This window comes from Oncorhynchus tshawytscha, linkage group LG06 (assembly GCF_018296145.1).
Source record: "Oncorhynchus tshawytscha isolate Ot180627B linkage group LG06, Otsh_v2.0, whole genome shotgun sequence".
In the NCBI taxonomy this organism is placed as follows: Eukaryota; Metazoa; Chordata; class Actinopteri; order Salmoniformes; family Salmonidae; genus Oncorhynchus; species Oncorhynchus tshawytscha.
Genome location: NC_056434.1, coordinates 33,086,698 through 33,107,459, shown reverse-complemented (window position 1 = coordinate 33,107,459; position 20,762 = coordinate 33,086,698). Strand labels below are relative to the sequence as shown.

The 20,762-nt window shown below is 42.3% G+C and overlaps 1 protein-coding gene across 1 annotated transcript in view; it reads right to left on the bottom strand.

The window, feature by feature from the left end:
• Positions 1–20,762, bottom strand: part of LOC112245181 (voltage-dependent calcium channel subunit alpha-2/delta-1-like) — a 105,033-nt gene that overhangs the window by 27,154 nt on the left and 57,117 nt on the right. Inside the window, exons 19-31 of the mRNA XM_042323201.1 lie at positions 19,348–19,419; positions 18,865–18,936; positions 18,575–18,636; positions 18,182–18,258; positions 13,828–13,888; positions 13,495–13,589; positions 12,467–12,548; positions 10,200–10,262; positions 6,540–6,643; positions 3,993–4,079; positions 3,750–3,817; positions 3,602–3,640; positions 3,427–3,498 (exon numbers count right to left, since the gene is read on the bottom strand). Coding sequence (XP_042179135.1) covers positions 3,427–3,498; positions 3,602–3,640; positions 3,750–3,817; positions 3,993–4,079; positions 6,540–6,643; positions 10,200–10,262; positions 12,467–12,548; positions 13,495–13,589; positions 13,828–13,888; positions 18,182–18,258; positions 18,575–18,636; positions 18,865–18,936; positions 19,348–19,419 — 954 coding nt within the window. The remainder of the gene's footprint in view (positions 1–3,426; positions 3,499–3,601; positions 3,641–3,749; positions 3,818–3,992; positions 4,080–6,539; positions 6,644–10,199; positions 10,263–12,466; positions 12,549–13,494; positions 13,590–13,827; positions 13,889–18,181; positions 18,259–18,574; positions 18,637–18,864; positions 18,937–19,347; positions 19,420–20,762) is intronic.

The following is a 20,762-nucleotide window of genomic DNA, read 5'->3' as shown; positions in this document are numbered from 1 at the left end:
AGGTCGCAATTGTAAGTGAGAACTTGTTCTCAACTTGCCTACCTGGTTATATAAAGGTGAAATAAAAAAATAAAAAAAATAAAAAAAGTGGAGAGCATTAGCAACATTTTTTCAGTCTGTGATATCTTTCAAAAATGCCACATTAGAAAGGTCTACCTACACACACTGAGCAGCTCATGTTATAGATAGAAGAGTGCTACATCGCAGACCAATCCGAATTCATCTCACAGACAATCCATTATCTCAACCAATCATGGCCAGCGGGAAGGTTCCTGACTTTTTCTGTGGCTAAACCACATGGTGCTCTCATTCATTGTGACCCCGCTTATAAATACCTGGGCATCTGGATTGCCGAAAATATGTCTTTCAAAAAGCATGTTGAAGATACATTTTTTTGTGTAGGCTTCTGTAATAAGAACAAGTCCCGTCTTTCGTTAAATACCAGGAAACTAAACTTTCAGTCAACATTCAATCCATAATGACAAAGCAAAACTGTTTTTTAGAAATGTTTGCCAATACATTAAAAATAAAAAACAGAAATATCACATTAACACAAGTTTTCGGACCATTTACTCACATTTGGCAGCGATTACAGCATTGCGTCTTCTTGAGTCTTCTTGGGTACCTGCATTTGGGGAGTTTCTCCCATTCCTCTCTGCAGATCCTCTCAAGCTCTGTCAGGTTGGATGGGGAGCATTGAAAGTGCTGAAAAGCTATTTTCAGGTCTCTCCAGAGATCTTTGATCGGGTTCAAGTTTGGGCTCTGGTTGGGCCACTCAGGGACATTCAGAGACTTGTCCCGAAGCCAATCCTGTGTTGTCTTGCCTGTGTGCTTAGGGTCGTTGTCCTCTTGGAAGGTGAACTTTGGCCCCGGTCTGAGGTCCTGAGCACTATGGAGCAGGTTTTTATAAAGGATCTCTCTGTACTTTGCTCCGTTCATCTTTCCCTCAATCCTGACTAGTCTCCCAGTCCCTGCAACTGAAAAACATCCCCACAGCATGATGCTGCCACCACCATGCTTCACCGTAGGGATGGTGCCAGGGATCCTCCAATCTTGGTTTTGTCAGACCAGAGAATCTTGTTTCTCATGGTCTGAAAGTATTTAGGTGACTTTAGGGAAACTCTAAGTGGGTTGTCATGTGCCTTTCACTGAAGAGTGGCTAACGTCTGGTTACTCTACCATAAAGGCCTGATTGGTGGAATGCTGCAGAGATGGTTGTCCTTCTGGAAGGTTCTGCCATCTCTATCGAAGAACTCGAGAGCTCTGTCAGACTGACCATTGGGTTCTTGGTCACCTCCCTGACCCTTCTCCCCTGATTGCTCAGCTTGGCCGGGCAGCCAGCTCCAGAAAGGGCCTTGGAGGTTCCAAACATCTTCCATTTAAGAATGATTGAGGCCACTGTGCCAACATTTTTTGGTACCTTTCCCCAGATATGTGCCTAAACATAATCCTGTCTCGGAGCTCTACAGACAATTCCTTCTACCTCATGGCTTGGTTTTGCTCTGACATGCACTGTCAACTATGGGTCCTTATATAGACTGGTGTGTCTCTTTCCAAATCATCTCCAATCAATTGAATTTACCACAGGTGGAATCCAATCAAGTTGTAGGAACATCTAAAGGATGATCAATGGAAAGGATGCACTGGAGCTCAATTTCGGGTCATAGCAAAGCGTCTGAATACTTACGTCAATAAGGTATTTCTGTTTTTCTAAAAACCTGTTTTTGCATTGTCATTATGGGTTATTGTGTGTAGATGACGGAGGAAATGTTTTTATTCACTCAATTTTAGAATAAGGCTGTAATGTTACAAAATGTTGAAAAGTCAAGGGATCTGAATGCTTTCCGAAGGCACTGTAAATCTGTAAAACTGAAACATTTCCCCTAAGCAAAATTTGTAGAATTGCATGAAATTAGTTATAAAATTGCAAAATGTGAGGCGGGCAGAAGACTCAGTCGGGTTCTCAACTTTTTGTATTTCTTTATTGGTACAGTAAGTTAGTCTAGCGGCTAGCTATCCAAATGTGTAGTAATTATGGTCAAATTACTGACCGGTGAGCCCCTATTCATTTTGTTGGTCACTCTCACTCTGATATCATATAAAAACAGCAAACATTTCTCCCCACCCTATTGCAGAATGTGTACAATTTAAAATCTCAATTTTCTCTCACTCACCCCCATGGCAAAATGTATAGATTTGTAGCAAACTTTCTTTACAACTGTTACATGTTCTCTACGCCCCATGGAAAAATATATAGAGTTACAGAAAATGTACTCTAAAACAATTGTTTCTCTCTGCTGTCAAGAGGGGGAGGTCGCTAAAATGTTTGATAGCAAGGTGGGAGAAACAATATTTTGCTTAGGGTCCCCAAAGGGCTAAGGCTCTGACTACATGTACGTGTATGGATGTGGGCACGCAGACCCGCGAGCTACTGTGGCCCCCTATGATAAAATAACAGATTTTTTTGTGGACCCAACACCCATCAAAGTTGCCCATCCCTGCTATAGATTGATGCATTGCACATTTTTTGTCAATGAAGCTCTCTTGCATAAACTTCCGCCATACCTTACTTCATTGTTAAGTTACAAGACAAAGACTCTGGAATGGCTAACCCTGGAGATCCTGTCAATCTACACCGATTTAGGTAAATCTGCTTTAAATAGTTGGTGCCTCTAGGGCAAGTCATGCAGACGTTAGAGGGCCTTTTTACTGAAGAATGTGTTTGTTTTATTCGATTGTGTTTTGCTTATCGTGTTTGCTTTTCATGTATTGTGTAACTGATGTATATATACTGTAGATACTGTATGAATAATCTCATTGTTGTTTATTGATGTGTTCATGCTGGGCTCATCTGCGAAAGAGACCCACAGTCTTTCGCTGTTAAATAAAGTTTAAATACAATAAAATAAAAAAAGATCAGATGAAGCAGGGATGGAGAGAGGAGCAGGAGAAGAGATCTGGTGGCCAGCCAAACCACAAAAACCTTTCAGTTCTCATTCCAAAAGGAGTGTCTTGGCTTTGGGGCTATGGGTTTATGTTCTACTAACTTCAGAATACTGTAGATGCTATGGAGCCATTATCGCTTAGATCTGTGCTTTAAAAACTCTGTTTTGTTTGTTGTCATGCCAAACATGATATGACATTGGTATTAAAGAGTTTTAGAGACGCAAAGGTAATGTCTGTGGAAACAGGCAACAAAATATTATCTGGCTAGTCAGAGTAGTTAGCTAAATACAGATCAGGTCAATACATTTTATAAAGGCTATTTTCCCTGTCCCAAAAATTTACCATGTTTTTATTCCAGAACTAGGCCTGGGAAACCTGCCGACCGACAAACAGACCAACAGACAGACTGTTGACCCTTCTCTGGTACGACAAATGTACATGTCTGTGACAGAGCAATCTGATTAGGTGACAGAGACTCACCTGTGTGATATACTCATCCTGATTGGACATCAGCAGAAAGCCTCCATCATCCAAGATGACACAGTCAACATGCTGCAGAGAGAGAGAGAGTGACAGATAGAAAGAGAACATCAGTCAGTATAGAACATAATCAACATTTCTAAAGATTTTCCAAGGGTGAGATAGGCCATTGTACCTTATCATTCTTCAGACAGCCACATATTTCATCCTTGCACTGTAAACGCCATAAAAGCACACACCATCATGAATGAATGGTCACAAGTTTAGCAAACATAATGGGATGTGAATAAGAAATCCTAAACTAAAGAAAGTGTTTCTCTTACGTTGACTTTGATGGTGGCGTTCATGAAGCTGTTCATCCAGGCAGAGACGTTTAGTTTCACTCCCACCACTACAGGACATTGAAACAACAAAAAGGATATTCAGAAACATGTATTGAATAATCCTGTACAAAAGGAGCTATGGATGTTTCATCTAATTCTCTAGGCTGTCAGTTTAATTCAGAAGTACCCAATACAACAACTAAGCACCCAGCTAAGGAGATGGGGGCGGTACTGTCCACTCACCCGCTGGTTTGAAGTTGACTCTGTCTATGTTGAGGTCTACAGCCTTGCTCACCAGAATACCTGACTCATAGCCTGACTCCCTGCTCTCTGCAGCAGAGACAGAAGGAGGGAGAGTGAGGGAGAGCAGAGGTAAGAGTGTCAACACATTCACATGTAGTGACACTTGCATGACAATGACAGTGCCAGTAATTGTGTGAGGCTTTAAAAACCAATTTGGTGAAAATCATGTTTCATGACATAACAAATATGATATCATATTTATTTGTTTGGTCTCTAGGTCTTTAAGTGGGTAAATGGTCATGTGTCTGTGGCAGTGCAGTAGCAGCACATACAGAACAGCTGCAGATGGGATACAAATGGAATAGTCCCAAAAGTGCAAAAGCCTGCCTACCCTATATGTGAAGCTAAATGAAGCACACCGAAAGTAATTGGCCTAGGTCACTGATTGGTACCCAAGGAATGCTAACGTGACCATAAAGATATTTGACTCTGCATGTTAGCAGAGAAGGATCTATCATGGGTCAACTATCCCCATTCCTGGAATGGTGTCATAGTGTACTTCAGCTCTCTATTAAGTAAACCCTACTCTAGTCTACTGGATCTATTCACATACTGCTGTTTGACCTGCATGAATAAATACAGTTGAAGTCAGAAGTTTACATAGACTTAGGTTGGAGTCATTAAAACTTGTTTTTCAACCACTCCACACATTTCTTGTTAACAAACTATAGTTTGGCAAGTCGGGTAGGACATCTACTTGGTCCATGACACAAGTAATTCTTCCAACAGTTGTTTACAGACAGATTATTTCACTAATAAATCACTGTATCACAATTCCAGTGGGTCAGAAGTTAACATACACTAGTTGACTGTGCCTTTAAACAGCTTGGAAAATTCCAGAAAATGAAGGCTAATTGACATAATTTGAGTCAATTGGAGGTGTACCTGTGGATGTATGTGGATGTATTTCAAGGCCTACCTTCAAAATCAGTGCCTCTTTGCTTGACATCATGGGAAAATCAAAACAAATCAGCCAAGTCCTCAGAAAAAAAATGTAGACCTCCACAAGTCTGGTTCATCCTTGGGAACAATTTCCAAACGCCTGAAGGTACCACATTCATCTGTACAAACAATAGTACACAAGTGTAAACACCATGGGAGCACGTAGCTGTCATACCGCTCAGGAAGGAGACGCGTTCTGTCTCCTAGAGATGAATGTACTTTGGTGCGAAAAGTGCAAATCATCCCAGAACAACAGCAAAGGACCTTGTGAAGATGCTGGAGGAAACAGGTACAAAAGTATCTATATCCATAGTAAAGCAAGTCCTATATCGACATAACCTGAAAGGCCGCTCAGCAAGGAAGAAGCCACTGCTCCAAAACTGCCATAAAAAAGCCAGACTGCACATGGGGACAAAGATCGTACTTTTTGGAGAAATGTCCTCTGGTCTGATAAAACAAAAATAGAACTGTTTGGCCATAATGAGCATCATTATGTTTGGAGGAAAAAGGGGGAGGCTTGCAAGCCGAAGAACACCATCCCAACTGTGAAGCACGGGGGTGGCAGCATCATGTTGTGGGGGTGCTTTGCTACAGGAAAGACTGGTGCACTTCACAAAATAGATGGCATCATGAGGGCGGAAAATTGTGGCTATATTGAAGCAACATCTCCAGAAGTTAAAGCTTAGTCGCAAATGGGTTTTCCAAATGGACAATGATCCCAAACATACTTCAAAATTTGTAGCAAAAAGGCTTAAGGACAACAAAGTCAAGGTATTGGAGTGGCCATCACAAAGCCCTGACCTCAACCCTATAGAAAATGTATGGGCAGAACTGAAAAATCTTGTGCGAGCAAGGAGGCCTGCAAACCTGATTCAGTTACACCAGCTCTGTCAGGAGGAATGGGCCAAAATTCACCCAACTTATTGTGGGAAACCTGTGGAAGGCTACCCAAAGCGTTTGACCCATGTTAAACCATTTAAAAGGCAATGCTAGCAAATACTAATTGAATGTATGTAAACTTCTGACCCACTGGGAATGTGATGAAAGAAATAAAAGCTGAAATAAATAAATTCTCTCTGCTATTATTCTGACATTTCACTTTCTTAATATTAAATGGTGATCCTAACTGTCCTAAAACAGTGCATTTTTACTAGGATTAAATGTTAGGAATTGTGAAAAACTGAATGTAATGTATTTGGATAAGGTGTATTTAAACTTCCGACTTCATCTGTAGATTGCTGCAATACCACAGGGACATATAGAGAAGGTGAGTGGAAAGTAGCAGAGCGCATTAGATAAGTTAAAATAGTGAGTAGAGAGAGTGAGAGAGATGGAAGAAAAAGGGGTGGGACAGAAGAGGCGGGTAGATAGAGAGATGAGAGGGAGCAGCATAGAAAGGAAATAAAGATAGGAGGAGGACTAGAAGGCCTCTCATCTCTTATCATGTCCAGTGGAGAAAGGCTATCCCGGATTTGCTGGAAGACCACACTGAAGAGAGGATCAGTATGTGTGTGTGTGTGTGTGTGTGTGTGTGTGTTAACATACTGTTGAAATATGGAGCAGTGAAAATATAGATGTCGTTATCCAGAGTCCTCTTGTAGAAACTTGAGTCATAGGTCTCGGTATTCTCTGTCCACTCCTCCCCAGCACTGAAACACACACGCACGTGCACACATACAGAACGTTTTAAGATACAGATGTCTGAAAGATTTATTCAAATGTGAGGCCAAACTTTGATAAATATAACAGTCACACCCAAAGCACATGGGGAAAATGGAATAGAATTGGCCCAGAGATAAAGAAAAAAATATGTATGTTTTATATGAAAATATTTCTATGTTTTTTTCTGTGATTAACTGCTGTACTCTAACAATCACCAAGGCAGAGAGAAAGAAAGAAAGAGGGGGGGAGTCCATATTTACTGAGTATGTCTCCTGTGTATGTGTGGATGGTAATCATGTTCTGGTGATTTAGGAGGACTAACTGTCCATGCAATGTGAACAGAGCCAGCTGAACAAGTTGGGGAGTAAAACAGTATCATATCCACCATATCCAAAACACTGTAACCTTTAAAATGGCTTTGTGCTTTAGCCAACTCCTATCTGTGACTCGTTTCAGGAAACTAGGCGTATGCCGTGCATCGCTACTTCACAGAGAGGCATTTTAAACACAGATTTTTGATCAAAATGCATTTTTTCGTTAGAAATGCCTTCTGGAAAATGTAACAAGCTTGTATGCCAACTGTAAATACAAAAAATATAAAACAATTACGAGCATAGTTGGTTTAGCCACAGGAAATGACAAGAACGTTCCCGCTAGTCATGATTGGCTGAGATAATGGATGTGCCGAGAGATGAGTTCAGATTGGTCGGCGATGTAGCACGCTTCTGTCTATAACATGCTCAGTATGTGTAGGTAATCCTTTCTAACCCATATTAATGGAAAGATATCACAAAATAAATGCAAAAATGTTACTCTCCACTTTCTGAAGGACAGAGTTTTGAAATCATTGGAGTGTGCCCGGTGGAAGCAGAGTATGATAGCTAAGGAGATGGAGAAAATTCTGGCGTTTGATTGCAAATATGTAGAGGGAGTTGAAAATAGAACACACAGAAGGCTGTTGTAAAGGATCAAGATGGCACCGGAGGGGAGGGCTGCCGTCTCATCGGCTCTCAATGAACCATGCTATTTTGCGTTGTTCGTTGAATCGTACTACATTGCGTTGAATGGTAATGCACTGGCTCAGACGCTCGTCGGATGTGGCAGGGCTTGCAAACTATGACAGACTACAAAGAGAAGCACAGCCGAGAGCTGCCCAGTGACACAAGCCTACCACACAAGCTAAATAACTTCTATGTTCGCTTCGAGGCAAGTAACACTGAAACATGGATGAGAGCATCAGCTGTTCAAGATGACTGTGTGATCACACTCTCCGCTGCCAATGTGAATAAGACTTTCAAACAGGTAAACTTTCCCAAGGCCTCAGGGCCAGATGTGGAATGCAATCTCTATTGCATCACCGACAATGATGACAGGGAGGAGGTCAGAGACCTGACCGTGTGGTGCAAGGACAACAACCTCTCCCTCAACGTGATCAAGACAAAAGAGATGATTGTGGACTAAAGGAAAAGGAGGACAGAGCACACCCCCATTCTCATCGATGGGGCTGTAGTGAGCAGGTTGAGAGCTTCAAGTTCCTTGGCGTCCACAGCACCAACAAACTAACATGGTCCAAGCACACCAAGACAGTCATGAAGAGGGCACGACAAAAGCAATTCCCCTTCAGGAGACTGAAAAGATTTGGCATGGGTCCTCAGATCCTCAAACGGATTTACAGCTGCACCATCGAGAGCATTCTGACGGGTTGCATCACTGCCTGGTATGGGTATGGGCCTCCGACCGCAAGGCACTACAGAAGGGTATTGCGTATGACCCAGTACATCACCGGGGCTAAGCTTCATGCCATCCAGGACCTATACCAGGTGTCAGAGGAAGGCCCTAAAAATGGTCAAAGACTCCAGCCACCCTAGTCATAGCATGTTTGCTCTTTTACCGCACGACAAGCGGTACCGGAGCGACAAGTCTCGTTCCAAGAGGCTCCTAAATACCCCAAGCCATAAGACTCCTGAACAGCTAATCAAATGACTACCCAGACTATTTGCATCCCCCCCTCTGGAACGCTGCTGCTACTCGCTGTTGTTATCTTTGCATAGTCACTTTACCTACAGGTACATATTACCTCAATTACCTAGACACCGGTGGCCCCGCACATTGACATTGACTTTTTACCGGTAACCCTTGTACTGGTACCCACTGTACATAGCCCCGCTATTGTTATTTACTGCTGCTCTTTAATTATTTGTTATTCTTATCTTTGACTTTTTTTTGTGTATTTTCTCAGACCTGCATTGTTGGTTAAGGGCTTGTAAGTAAGCATTTCAATGTAAGGTCTACACCTGTTGTATTCTGCACATGTGACAAATAAAATTTGATTTGATTTATAAAACACCTGTCTCCAGATTACATCTTCAAACTAAGGGAAACCATGGCATCCTTGACAGAGAGGGAGAAGCGTTCATCCATGTACACAGGTAAGAGAGTCTAGCTAGCTACATTATTATTATTTTTTCAGATAGTATTTTTCATTGTACGTTAAAGTGTACTGTTAGCTAGCTAGCTAATGTTAGCTGACTGGCTCGCTAGCTGGCGTTACGTGTAAGATCTGTGTAGTAATATTATTCGTATCTCAGAACCATTTGCATAACTGCAGATTTATGCATGGTAGCAATGTTATGAGTTGAGATTATGGTTCATTGTTAGGTTCGCTAGGTAGCTGTCAGAACAAAAGACTCCACTAAAGAACAAAAGACTCCACATGTCAGAACAAAAGACTCCACTAAGTAACCATTTCACTGTACTGTTTACACCTTCTGTATCCTATGCATGTGACAAATAAACATTGATTTTATTTGATATAGCGTGTGTTTACCAGAGACAGTAATGTGATGAACAACATGACCTGCAACAAAGTCAAATCAGGATATAACGTTAGGCCAACGAGACCGTGTCCAAGTTCTGAAAGTCTCTGGTAGAATGCCCTGCTTTTATTTCGTCACACTCTGATATGGTCATTATTTGATCTGGCCAGCCAGATCACTTAACGTTAGCTAGCTAGCTAACAAGCTATAAACGAACCAAAACATTGTTTATAAAGTTGCTGTTAGTTGCCTGGTTTACTAGATTGACATATACTAATACACCAATTGTGCTATTTTGGACCACCAGGCTACTCATGCAGCCTGTTGTTTTTGTGTTTATACTTTTTCATAATGACAATGACAAGTTGTCGACTGGGTGTAGACAAAGAGCTCTCCAGTAGGTGTAAGAAAACATTCAAGGGATATTTTCTCAAAAGTCTGGTTTATAAAGAAAGTTTATAAACTTTCAAAGCAGAATTACTTCCCCATTGTTCTTCAACTGTAGTGTATTATATAACATGTTCTATCTCTGAGTCTCTACTTTTATCCAATGTAAAAAAATAAACCATTTCAAATGTTGCTACATAACAACGAATCGTGCCAGTGTATTTGTTAGTTTTCATGGCTTTATACAATAGGAGTTGGCCAAGGCACAAACAGTATAGTATGGGAGCATGAGGCTAACTAACTAATAGTGTAGGACTGAGAAGGAGAAATCTGAGCGTACCTTCTGGGATAGACTCTAGTGATCCCTCCGTCAGTGGCTACAAACCTGGCCAGGACTCCGTGCCTGGGAACCGAAAGAACACACAGAAACCAATCACAGTTCAACAAAAGAGGCTAAGGGACCATCGAGACAATTCACAAAGAGGCATGAACTGAGTGAGAGAGTGAGCGAGCGTGCGTGTTCTTTCTGTTCCTCTGTGTCCAGAAACTTTAAAAACAGATTGCTATATTTCCGGAGAGTCACTTCTCATGATGTCCTAATTCTGAATAGAGTTGTTTGTTCAGTAAATTGATTTGGTTTGTTTGAGTGTGTGTGGATTATAATGGACAAACATGTGTCTATGGTATAATGAATGCATCAATATATGTTCAATATACAGTTGAAGTCGGAAACTTACATACACTTTAACCAAATACATTATACTCAGTTTTTCACAATTCCTGACATTTAATCCTAGTAAAAATTCTGTTTTAGGTCAGTTAGGATCACCACTTTATTTTAAGAATGTGAAATGTCAGAATAATAGTTAAGACAATTTATATATTTCAGCTTTCATTTCTTTCTTCACATTCCCAGTGGGTCAGAAGTTTACATACACTTGATTAGAATTCGCTAGCATTGCCTTTAATTTGTTTAACCTGGGTCAAACGTTTTGGGTAGCCTATCACAAGCTTCCCACAATAAGTTGGGTGAATTTTGGCCCATTCCCCCTGACAGAGCTGGTGTAACTGAGTCAGGTTTGTAGACCTCCTTGCTCGCACACGCTTTTTCAGTTCTGCCCACAAATTGTCTCTAGGATGAGGTCAGGGCTTTGTGATGGCCACTCCAATACCTTGACTTTGTTGCCCTCAAGCCATTTTGCCATAACTTTGGAAGTATGCTTGTGGTCATTGTCCATTTGGAAGACCCATTTGCAACCAAGCTTTAGCTTCCTGACTGATGTCTTGAGACGTTGCTTAATATATCCACATAATATTCCTCCCTCATGCCATCTATTTTGTGAAGTGCACCAGCCCCTCCTGTAGCAAAGCACTCCGACAACATGAAGCAGCCACACCCGTGCTTCATGGTTGGGATGGTGTTCTTCGGCTTGCAAGCCTCCTCCTTTTTCCTACAAACATAACAATGGTCATTATGGCCAAACAGTTCTATTTTTGTTTCATCAGACCAGAGGACATTTCTCCAAAAAATATCTTTGTCCCCATGTGCAGTTGCAAACCGTAGTCTGGCTTTTTTTATGCCGGTTTTGGAGCAGTGGCTTCTTCCTTGCTGAATGGCCTTTCAGGTTATGTTGATATAGGACTCGTTTTACTGTGGATATAGATACTTTTGTACCTGTTTCCTCCAGAGTCTTCACATGGTCCTTTGCTGTTGTTCTGGGATTGATTAGCACTTTTCACACCAAAGTAAGTTCATCTCTAGGAGACAGAACGCGTCTCCATCCTGAGCGGTATGATGGCTGCGTGGTCCCATGGTGTTTATACTTGCATACTATTGTTTGTACAGATGAGTGTGGTACCTTCAGGCGTTTGGAAATTGCTCTCAAGGATGAACCAGACTTGTGGAGGTCTACAATTTTTTTTCTGAGGTCTTGGCTGATTTCTTTTGATTTTCCCATGATGTCAAGCAAAGAGGCACTGAGTTTGAAATACATCCACAGGTACACCTCCAATTGACTCAAATTATGTCAATTAGCCTATCAGGAGCTTCTAAAGCCATGACATCATATTCTGGAATTTTCCAAGCTGTTGAAAGGCACAGTCAACTTAGTGTATGTATACTTCTTACCAACTGGAATTGTGATACAGTGAATTATAAGTGAAAAAACAACTGTTGGAAAAATTACTTATGTCATGCACAAAGTAGATGTCCTAACCGACTTGCCAAAACAAAAGGTGGTTAACAAGAAATTTGTGGAGTTGTTGAAAAACTAGTTTTAATGACTCCAACCTAAGTGTATGTAAACTTCCGACTTTAACTGTAATTACTGGGGTGTCTTCAGAACACACTAATTATTGGCATGGCTGGTCCTGGTCCTTTCTTTCATCATGTTTTATTGGAAAAACAAGGCCAAGACTCTCAGAGCAACAGATCTATACATTAGACTGTAGCAGTATTAGCTGCTTTGTGTTTCTCCAATAAGACATCAATAAAACAGGGAATAGCCTGACTTTCTATATGACTCACTTAACTGACTCTCAATGTTTACATGATCACTGTAAAGCAATGCAGTGATGACGGGAAGTGTATGTGTGTGTGTCACTCACAATGTCTGCTCCTTCCACAGTTTGACCAGATCAGCCGTCAACCCAGCATCCAACAGCAGCCTACTGACCAGAGCCATATTACCTAGAGAGGAAGACATTGTTGCTGAAGTACCATCTGCAGTAGACCCCAAGGCAAACTGCAAATTTGACACATAGGAGAAGATAGCTTGACCTTTATTAGACAACACCGAGGACATTGAGCTCCAATAGCTGACGATGAGGAAGATGGTAGGATCTACAGTAGCTGATACCCATTAGATGATGACCACTATAGAGGTTTTGAGTCACATAGAAGCATGACAACATCAGTTTCTAGGAAATTCAGTCGATCAGGATGATATCACCCCTGGCCAGACTAGACTAATCAAACGCCTATACCTCATTCAATCAGGCTGATGCCACCCTCTGACCGTCACAGGGCTATGGAACACCATGATATCACAGTGGCGGGAAACCAGCCTGACTCACCCCACTAACCACTCCCTCCTGGGTGGGCGTACTGCCTCTTAATGACTGTTATGATCTAAAGCTACTCTTTCTTTAACCTTGACTGGCTATCGAACAAAACAGGCAGAGGAATTCCATCTGTGTGTGTGTGTGTGTGTGTGTGCGTGCAGAGGAATTCCATCTATGTGTGTGCAGAGGAATTCCATCTGTGTGTGTGTGTGTGTGTGTGTGTGTGTGTGTGTGTGTGTGTGTGTGCGTGCGTGCATGCAGAGGAATTCCATGTGTGTGCGCAGAGGAATTCCATCTGTGTGTGTGTGTGCGTGCATGCAGAGGAATTCCATCTGTGTGTGTGTGTGTGTGTGTGTGTGTGTGCGTGCGTGCATGCAGAGGAATTCCATCTGTGTGTGTCCGTGTGGTCATGTGTGTGCGTGTGGTCATGTGTGTGCGTGTGGTCATGTGTGTGCGTGTGGTCATGTGTGTGCGTGCGGTCATGTGTGTGCGTGCGGTCATGTGTGTGCGTGCGGTCATGTGTGTGCGTGCGGTCATGTGTGTGCGTGCGTGGGACAGGCATGGCAACTTACATGGCTCTTCCACTGTGTTCCTGTCAATGAACTGTTTGAAGTCCAGGAGGAACTGGGTGTTGTTGTCCTTGTCCTTCAGGCCTTTGCAGTACTCCCTATTTCAATATGACACATTAGATACATTACAGTAGTCTCAAACCTAACTGAACATCTGCACATCATCATACTTAACCCCTTTTATAACTTGTCCTCAATGCTATTCAGTGCTCCTCAATGTTGGCATAAACTGTGGATTAACTAGCTACTCTTGTCTGTAAGTAAACTACAGGAGTATCGATGGTTGTATATGATCTAAGGTGGAGGAGATTCATATATGCTGCTGTAGCCAGTCACCTGGGGGCAATGAAGGTATGTCCCAACTCATCAAACCTCTCCACCTGCAGAGTGTCCATGGCTGAAGAGAATAGACAGACATCCTTAGAACCTTACACACACTGTGGAGGACACATGGCCTACACAGTACATAGACTGATCATTATGAAAAGAAAGAACTGAAAAAAAAGATGAATGAGTGTAACAAGAAATGACAGAAAGAGAGACAGTGATTATGGAGCTAAACTCCATCTTTTAAGCTTGGTATTACCACTAGTCTGTCAGCATGACATTTCACGGCTGATAGGACAGTAGACTTTGCTGACTGTCTCGGTCAGGCCTTTCCTAGAACAAGGCAATCCTTAAACTCGCTGACAACCAACGGATACTGGTTCATAAAATCAAATCACATAAAATAGTATTTCACATGCTTAAATAGTGACACAAGGAATACATACACAGTGAATAACGAATAACATGGCTATATACAGGGAGCACAAAATAACATGCTATATACAGGGAGTACCAGTACCGAGTCGATATGCAGGGGAGCGAAGTAATTGATGCATCTATGTACTGTACATATACTGTAGGTAGGTATAAAATAGGCAACAGGATAGATAGACAGTATCAGTAGTGTACAGTGCATTCAGAAAGTATTCAGACCCCTTCACTTTTTCCACATTTAGATACGTTCCAGCCTTATTCTAAAATGGGAAAAATCAACATGCCTCCTCATCAATCTACACACAATACACCATAATCAGGTTTTTAGAAAATATTTTAAATGTATAAAAAAAATACTAATAGAAATACCTCATTTACATAAGTATTCAGACCCTTCGCTATGAGACTCGAGATTGAGCTCAGGTGCGTCCTGTTACCATTGATCATCCTGGAGATGTTTCTATAACTCGATTGGAGTCCACCTGTGGTAAATTCAATTGATGGACATGATTTGGAAAGGCACGAACCTGTCGATATAAAGTCTCACAGTTGACAGTGTCAGAGTAAAAAAGCAAGCCATGAGGTTGAAGGAATTGTCATAGAATGCCGAGAGAGGATTGTGTTGAGGCACAGATCTGGGGAAGGGTACCAAAAAAATGTCTGCATTATTGAAGGTCCCCAAAAACGCAGTGGCCTCCATCATTCTTAAATGGGTGAAGTTTGGAAGTTTCTTCCTAGATCTGGCCGTCCGGCCAAACTGAACAATCGGGGGAGAAGGGCCTTGATCAGGGAGGTGACCAAGAACCCGATGGCCACTCTGACAGAGCTCCAGAGTTCCACTGTAGAGATGGGAGAACCTTCCAAAAGGGCAATCTCTGCAGCACTTCACCAATCAGGCTTTTATGGTAGAGTGGCCAAATGGAAGCCACTCCTCAGTAAAAGACACATGACAGCCCACTTGGAGTTTGTCAAAAGGCACCTAAAGGAGAGAAACAAAATGCTCTGGTCCTTGAGAGGCCCAGGCAGATTCTGGATTTGAACCTGATCAAACATCTCTGGAGACCTGAAAATAGCTGTGCAGCGGCGCTCCCCATCCAACTCGACAGAGCTTGAGGATCTGCAGAGAATAATGGGAGAAAATCCCAGAATACAGGTGTGCCAAGCTTGTAGAGTCATACCCAAGAATCGCTGCCAAAGGTGCTTCAACAAAGTACTGAGTAAAAGGTCTGAATATTGGCGTAGATGTGATATTTCAATTTTTTCTATATACATTTTAATTGATTTATTCTAAAAACCTGTTTTTGCCTTGTCATTATGGGCTATTGTGGGTAGATTGATGAGTTGAAACAACAATTATCAGTTTTAGAATAAGGCTGTAATGTAACAAAATGTGGAAAAAGTGTCTGAATACTTTCCAAATGCACTGTATGTATTGTGTGTGTGTGTGGTGTCTGTATGCATATGCATGATGTAAGGGTGTGTGGGCGTATGTAGTGTGCGTGTGTGTGTGTGTGTGTGTGTGTGGTGTCTGTATGCATATGCATGATGTAAGGGTGTGTGGGCGTATGTAGTGTGTGTGTGTGTGTGTGTGTGTGGGTGTGTGTATATGTGTGTTGGGGAGTCATTGTAAGTATGTGTGAGTGTGTGGGTAGAGTCCAGTGCTTGTGCATAGTCAGTTCAAGAGAGTTGGTGCAAAAAAGGGTTAATGCAGGTAGTCAGGGTAGCCATTTGATTAGCTATTAACGATCTTGTTTAGATGACCCTGAAAATCCACAGGACCTGTTGGTTCCAGACTGAGTGCATTGGTACCGCTTGGGCCTTCCTCTGACACCTCCTGGTATAGAGGTTCTGGATGGCAGGGAGCTCGGCCCATGCACTACCTTCTGTAGCGCCTTGCAGTCAGATGCCAATCAGTTGCCATACAAAGCGGTGATGCAGCCAGTGAAGATGCTCTCGATGGTGCAGCTGTAGAACTTGTTCAGGATGTGATGGCCCATGCCAAATATTTTCATCTCAACCACAGACTGGTTACAGTGGTGACAAGTGAATGTGTGTCACACACACGCACACAGTTTTGGACAGAGATGAAGTGTGGTGTGGTGTGGAGAGTTAGAGAAGGTGTGGAGTGAGACTGAAGTGATCGAACAAACAGAAGAGGGGAAGAGGAATACTTGCCCTTCTGCCCTGTAGTGACCCCAGAGAGAGAGAAAGAGAGATGGGTAGGTAGATAGAGAGAAAACAGAACCATTGGGATTTCAGATGTCTTGCCAAATTGATATTACACCAATTAAAAAGTCTAGAAAAGGAAGGAAAACTGATTTAAAACAACAGCACTATCAAAACTGTGAGGTGCTACCATGCAGAGACACGCAATAAAGCATAGTTTGTTCACAGACATCCACAGTTACTCCAGCACAGTGTTTGTCTCTCCTATCATTTCATATGTGACAATCCTTGGCTTGGGATTTTACTTTGCTCTATAGTTTCTACACTCGTAAAGACATCAATGTTCATCACCCCATCTTTTAAAAGAAGACATCATGAGAAACAATTCCATTAAACTCGATACAGTCATGTCAGGAGTCTGTGAAATCGTTTACTGATGGTTCAGTATCAAAAGGTTCATGAGTATCTGGTCCATAATCAAGGAATTTCTTATGGGCTCCCGGGTGGCGCAGCGGTCTAAGGCACTGCATCTCAGTGTTAGAGGCATCACGACAGACCCTGATTTGATTCCAGGCTGTCCAGGCTGTCATAACCGGCGGTGATTGGGAGTCCCATAAGGCGGCGCAAAATTGGCCCAGCGTTGTCCTGGTTAGGGTAGGCCGTCATTGTAAATAACAATTTGTTCTTAACTGTCTTGCCTGGTTAAAACAAATAACAAAATAAATCATTTCAATAGCATGTTAAACATGACAGGTAGATTTGGGGCATCTCCTCTAAGGACTTGGCAGGACAGGGATCACATGGACCTTAACTGCTTTTTCTATTACTCCCTATCACCGTAGATTAGTCATTCATTTTCCTGTCTTAGACTCTTTTCACTTCCTCTTGTTTCCCTCTGAATCAATATACTTTATCAAGCAAACACAGACACATGACCATGCAGAGACTGGAGGAGAAATAATGAAAAGTGAGATACACCAGAGAATATACTGAGTACTTGCCCCATGGGGCTGTATGGATCCAATAAAGGAGCAGATAGAGAGAAGACAGGAGGGGAACATTAAAGTCAACAGAGAGTTGGATGTAGAGGTGGATTTATCTTGTACATCAGAGGTACATGGTCCATGTGATAAAGCCGCTATGAGCAGCTATAAACCAGGTCTGGGTAGAGAAAGAGGTACAGACAGATTTACAGTCCAGAGGAAAGCCCTGGAGCAGAGTCAAGCTTTGTAGAGGGTAATATGTCCCCTCTGCCCTCAGATTCCAAGAGAGGGAACAGAGGAAAGAGTAATGGAAAGGATGAAGGTAGAGAGTGAGAGAGGGAACAAAGGAAGTGGGAAAGGGTTGGGAGACAGGGAGGAAGGAGAGAAACCCCTGAGCCCAGGAGAGAGAGGGAGCAGGAGAGGTAGAGCGGGATGGTAGGATGGAAGGAGAGAGAAAGACAAAGGGAGAGACAAGGGGAGGATCAAAGTATGTGTGGTTAAGTCTATGAGTAGCAGGACTGGTCTAGAGGGCCACTCATTTCAATTCAATTCAAGGGGCTTTATTGGCATGGGAAACATATGTTAACATTGCCAAAGCAAGTGAAGTAGATAATATACAAAAGTGAAATAAACAATAAAAATGAACAGTAAACATTACTCACAGAAGTTCCAAAAGCACTCTATAAACAAGGGACATCTGCAAAACTCGCTGATCTGAGAGCAGAGTCGTTGAAGAAGGTTTTGTTTGTGCTGATGTGTGTGTGTGTTTGTGTACTCACCCATAGCCTGTCTGATGGTGTCTCCCAGTTTGGCCTGTATGTAGTGTTCACTGTACATTGGCAGGACTAGGGCCAAGCTGGGGAATTAAAGGTATGGTCACTGTTGACAGACTGATGGCAATGCTTGGAAAAACATGTTCATCCAGAAGGTGACAGAACACTGATAATCTGCATAAACACATTTGAGTGATTGTTTTACTGTGATGGAAAGGGACATAGAGTGCCCCCTACTGGCCAGACGTATATTATTCATGAATGCGAGATCTAAGACAACTGTAATACTACAGCAACCTATCCAATGCTTTCAGATGGCCACTAGTTTCTAGGGCTACAGCTATGGGGTTAAGGGTTGTTTCTGAACTGGATTCAACATCTGTCAGTCCTCCTGCTCACCTATAGTCTGTTCCATTGACCTGAGCCCAGGTGTACGTCCTTACTCCTCTGTCGATGTATCTCTGTCAGAGAGCGCACACACATGCACACAAACACACACACAAGCAAACACACATGCACAATGTACGTGAAAACACATACACACACAAACAGAAGCTTTAAAACAGTCCTAATCCTAAACCTAAACATATAACTCCCTTCCCCGGAAACCTTTCACTGTTTTCACTGGGAGATGACATCAGTGAGTCAGTATTAGTAACATATTGATCTGTCATTTGTGCTGATCTCACCTCATCCTGAGTTTTAACCAGAGTCTCTATGGTCTCTTCACCTGGGTTCCCATCTATCATAATTCTCCTGATCTACAGAGAGAGAGAGAAATAACAAAATAAATCTAACAATGTTTCGTCTCCAACTGTACAGATATTCAGATATCAGATATCTGAATGGTTACAAGGTTTGATCTCTCTACCATTCTCTGTATAATCTAAAACACAGTGCACATCTGTACACCAGAGAGCGAGAGAGAGAGCGAGGAGAGCGGAATAACAACAACGAGATTGTAGCACATACTGTATACGTTGAACTTCACTCCAACCGTATATATTAAAGGAGAGAGAGAGACAGACAGAGTTGTGGTTGTCACTGCTCCTGTAAATATGTCCTCTCATTTACAACCAGTCACTGTGTAAATCACACTCAATTAGATTTAGTAGGAGACAGGACACAACTAACACCTGTGTGTGTGTGTGTGTGTGTGTGTGTGCGTTTACCTGGACTTTAACGTCGTTCTCCAGTTCCGCATCGAGGAAGTCCAGAGTGACAGGCTCCTGGAATTTAGGGTTCTGAAGAGAGGAGGGTGTTTAGTCTGGTGGATGAGTTAGCATGACACATGCTCACACATGCTCACACATGCACTCAGGCAAGCAAGCACACACACACACACACACACACACACACACACACACACACACACACACACACACACACACACACACACAAGGTGCCCATATATACATGTATTCAATATTTACAAGAAACCAGTGAAAACAACATTACTATGGAGAGAAACACTGGGTTATTGAAGTAAATTAAGCTGGTTAATTCAGTAGAATGACCCTGTTTATATCGGCCCCTCTGAAGCATGTTGAGTTGTTACAGTGAGTTGTAATAAAACGCAGTAGTTTGTATGTTTTTCAGTGCTGGGTTCTTAGCATGGCTTCAGGCCAAACTGTAAAACTCTGCTCCTTACCCTTTGAGTCATGTTCGACACAAGAGGATAACCTGTATAGTTGTACATACAATGACAGTTTATAAAGCTGAGAATCAATGCCAGGTAGGGGTTTACCACTGACTTGAATACTTCAAATCAAAGTTTATTTGTCACATGCGCCGAATACGACAGGTGTGGACCTTACAGTGAAATGCTTACGTACAGGCTCTAACCACCAATGCAAAAAAGGTATTAGGTGAACAATAGGTAAGTAAAGAAATAAAACAACAGTAAAAAGACAGGCTATATACAGAAGCAAGGCTGTAACAGTAGCAAGGCTATAACAGTAGCAAGGCTGTAACAGTAGGGAGGCTATATACAGAAGCAAGGCTGTAACAGTAGGGAGGCTATATACAGAAGCAAGGCTATAACAGTAGCAAGGCTATAACAGTAGCAAGGCTATAACAGTAGCAAGGCTATATACAGGCACTGGTTAGTCAGGCTAATTGAGGTAGTATGTACATGTAGATATGGTTAAAGTGACAATGCATATATGATAAACAGAGAGTAGCAGAGGAGCGGGTTAGAGTCCCGCTCCTTGAAAGCGGCAGCTCTACCCTTTAGCTCAGTGCAAATGTTGCCTGTAATCTATGGCTTCTGGTTGGGGTATGTACGTACAGTCACTGTGGGGACGACGTCCTCAATGCACCTTTTCCTGGAATGTGGCTGTGTGTATTTTTGTGTGTGTTGCTTGTGTGCATGATGGTTTAGTCTGTGCGTGTGTTGTCTGCATGCCTGTTAGAGTCTGTGTGTTTCATACAGACCGACTATACACAGTGTTAGTGTCAGCAGTGAAACCCTCTGTGCGCATCAGTGACTTTATAATGTAAGTAGCAGCAGTAATACACATCTACTCTATTAAAGCACCAGTAAATGGATGGAACCTGATACTCTGGTCTAAAACAACGCTGCTCT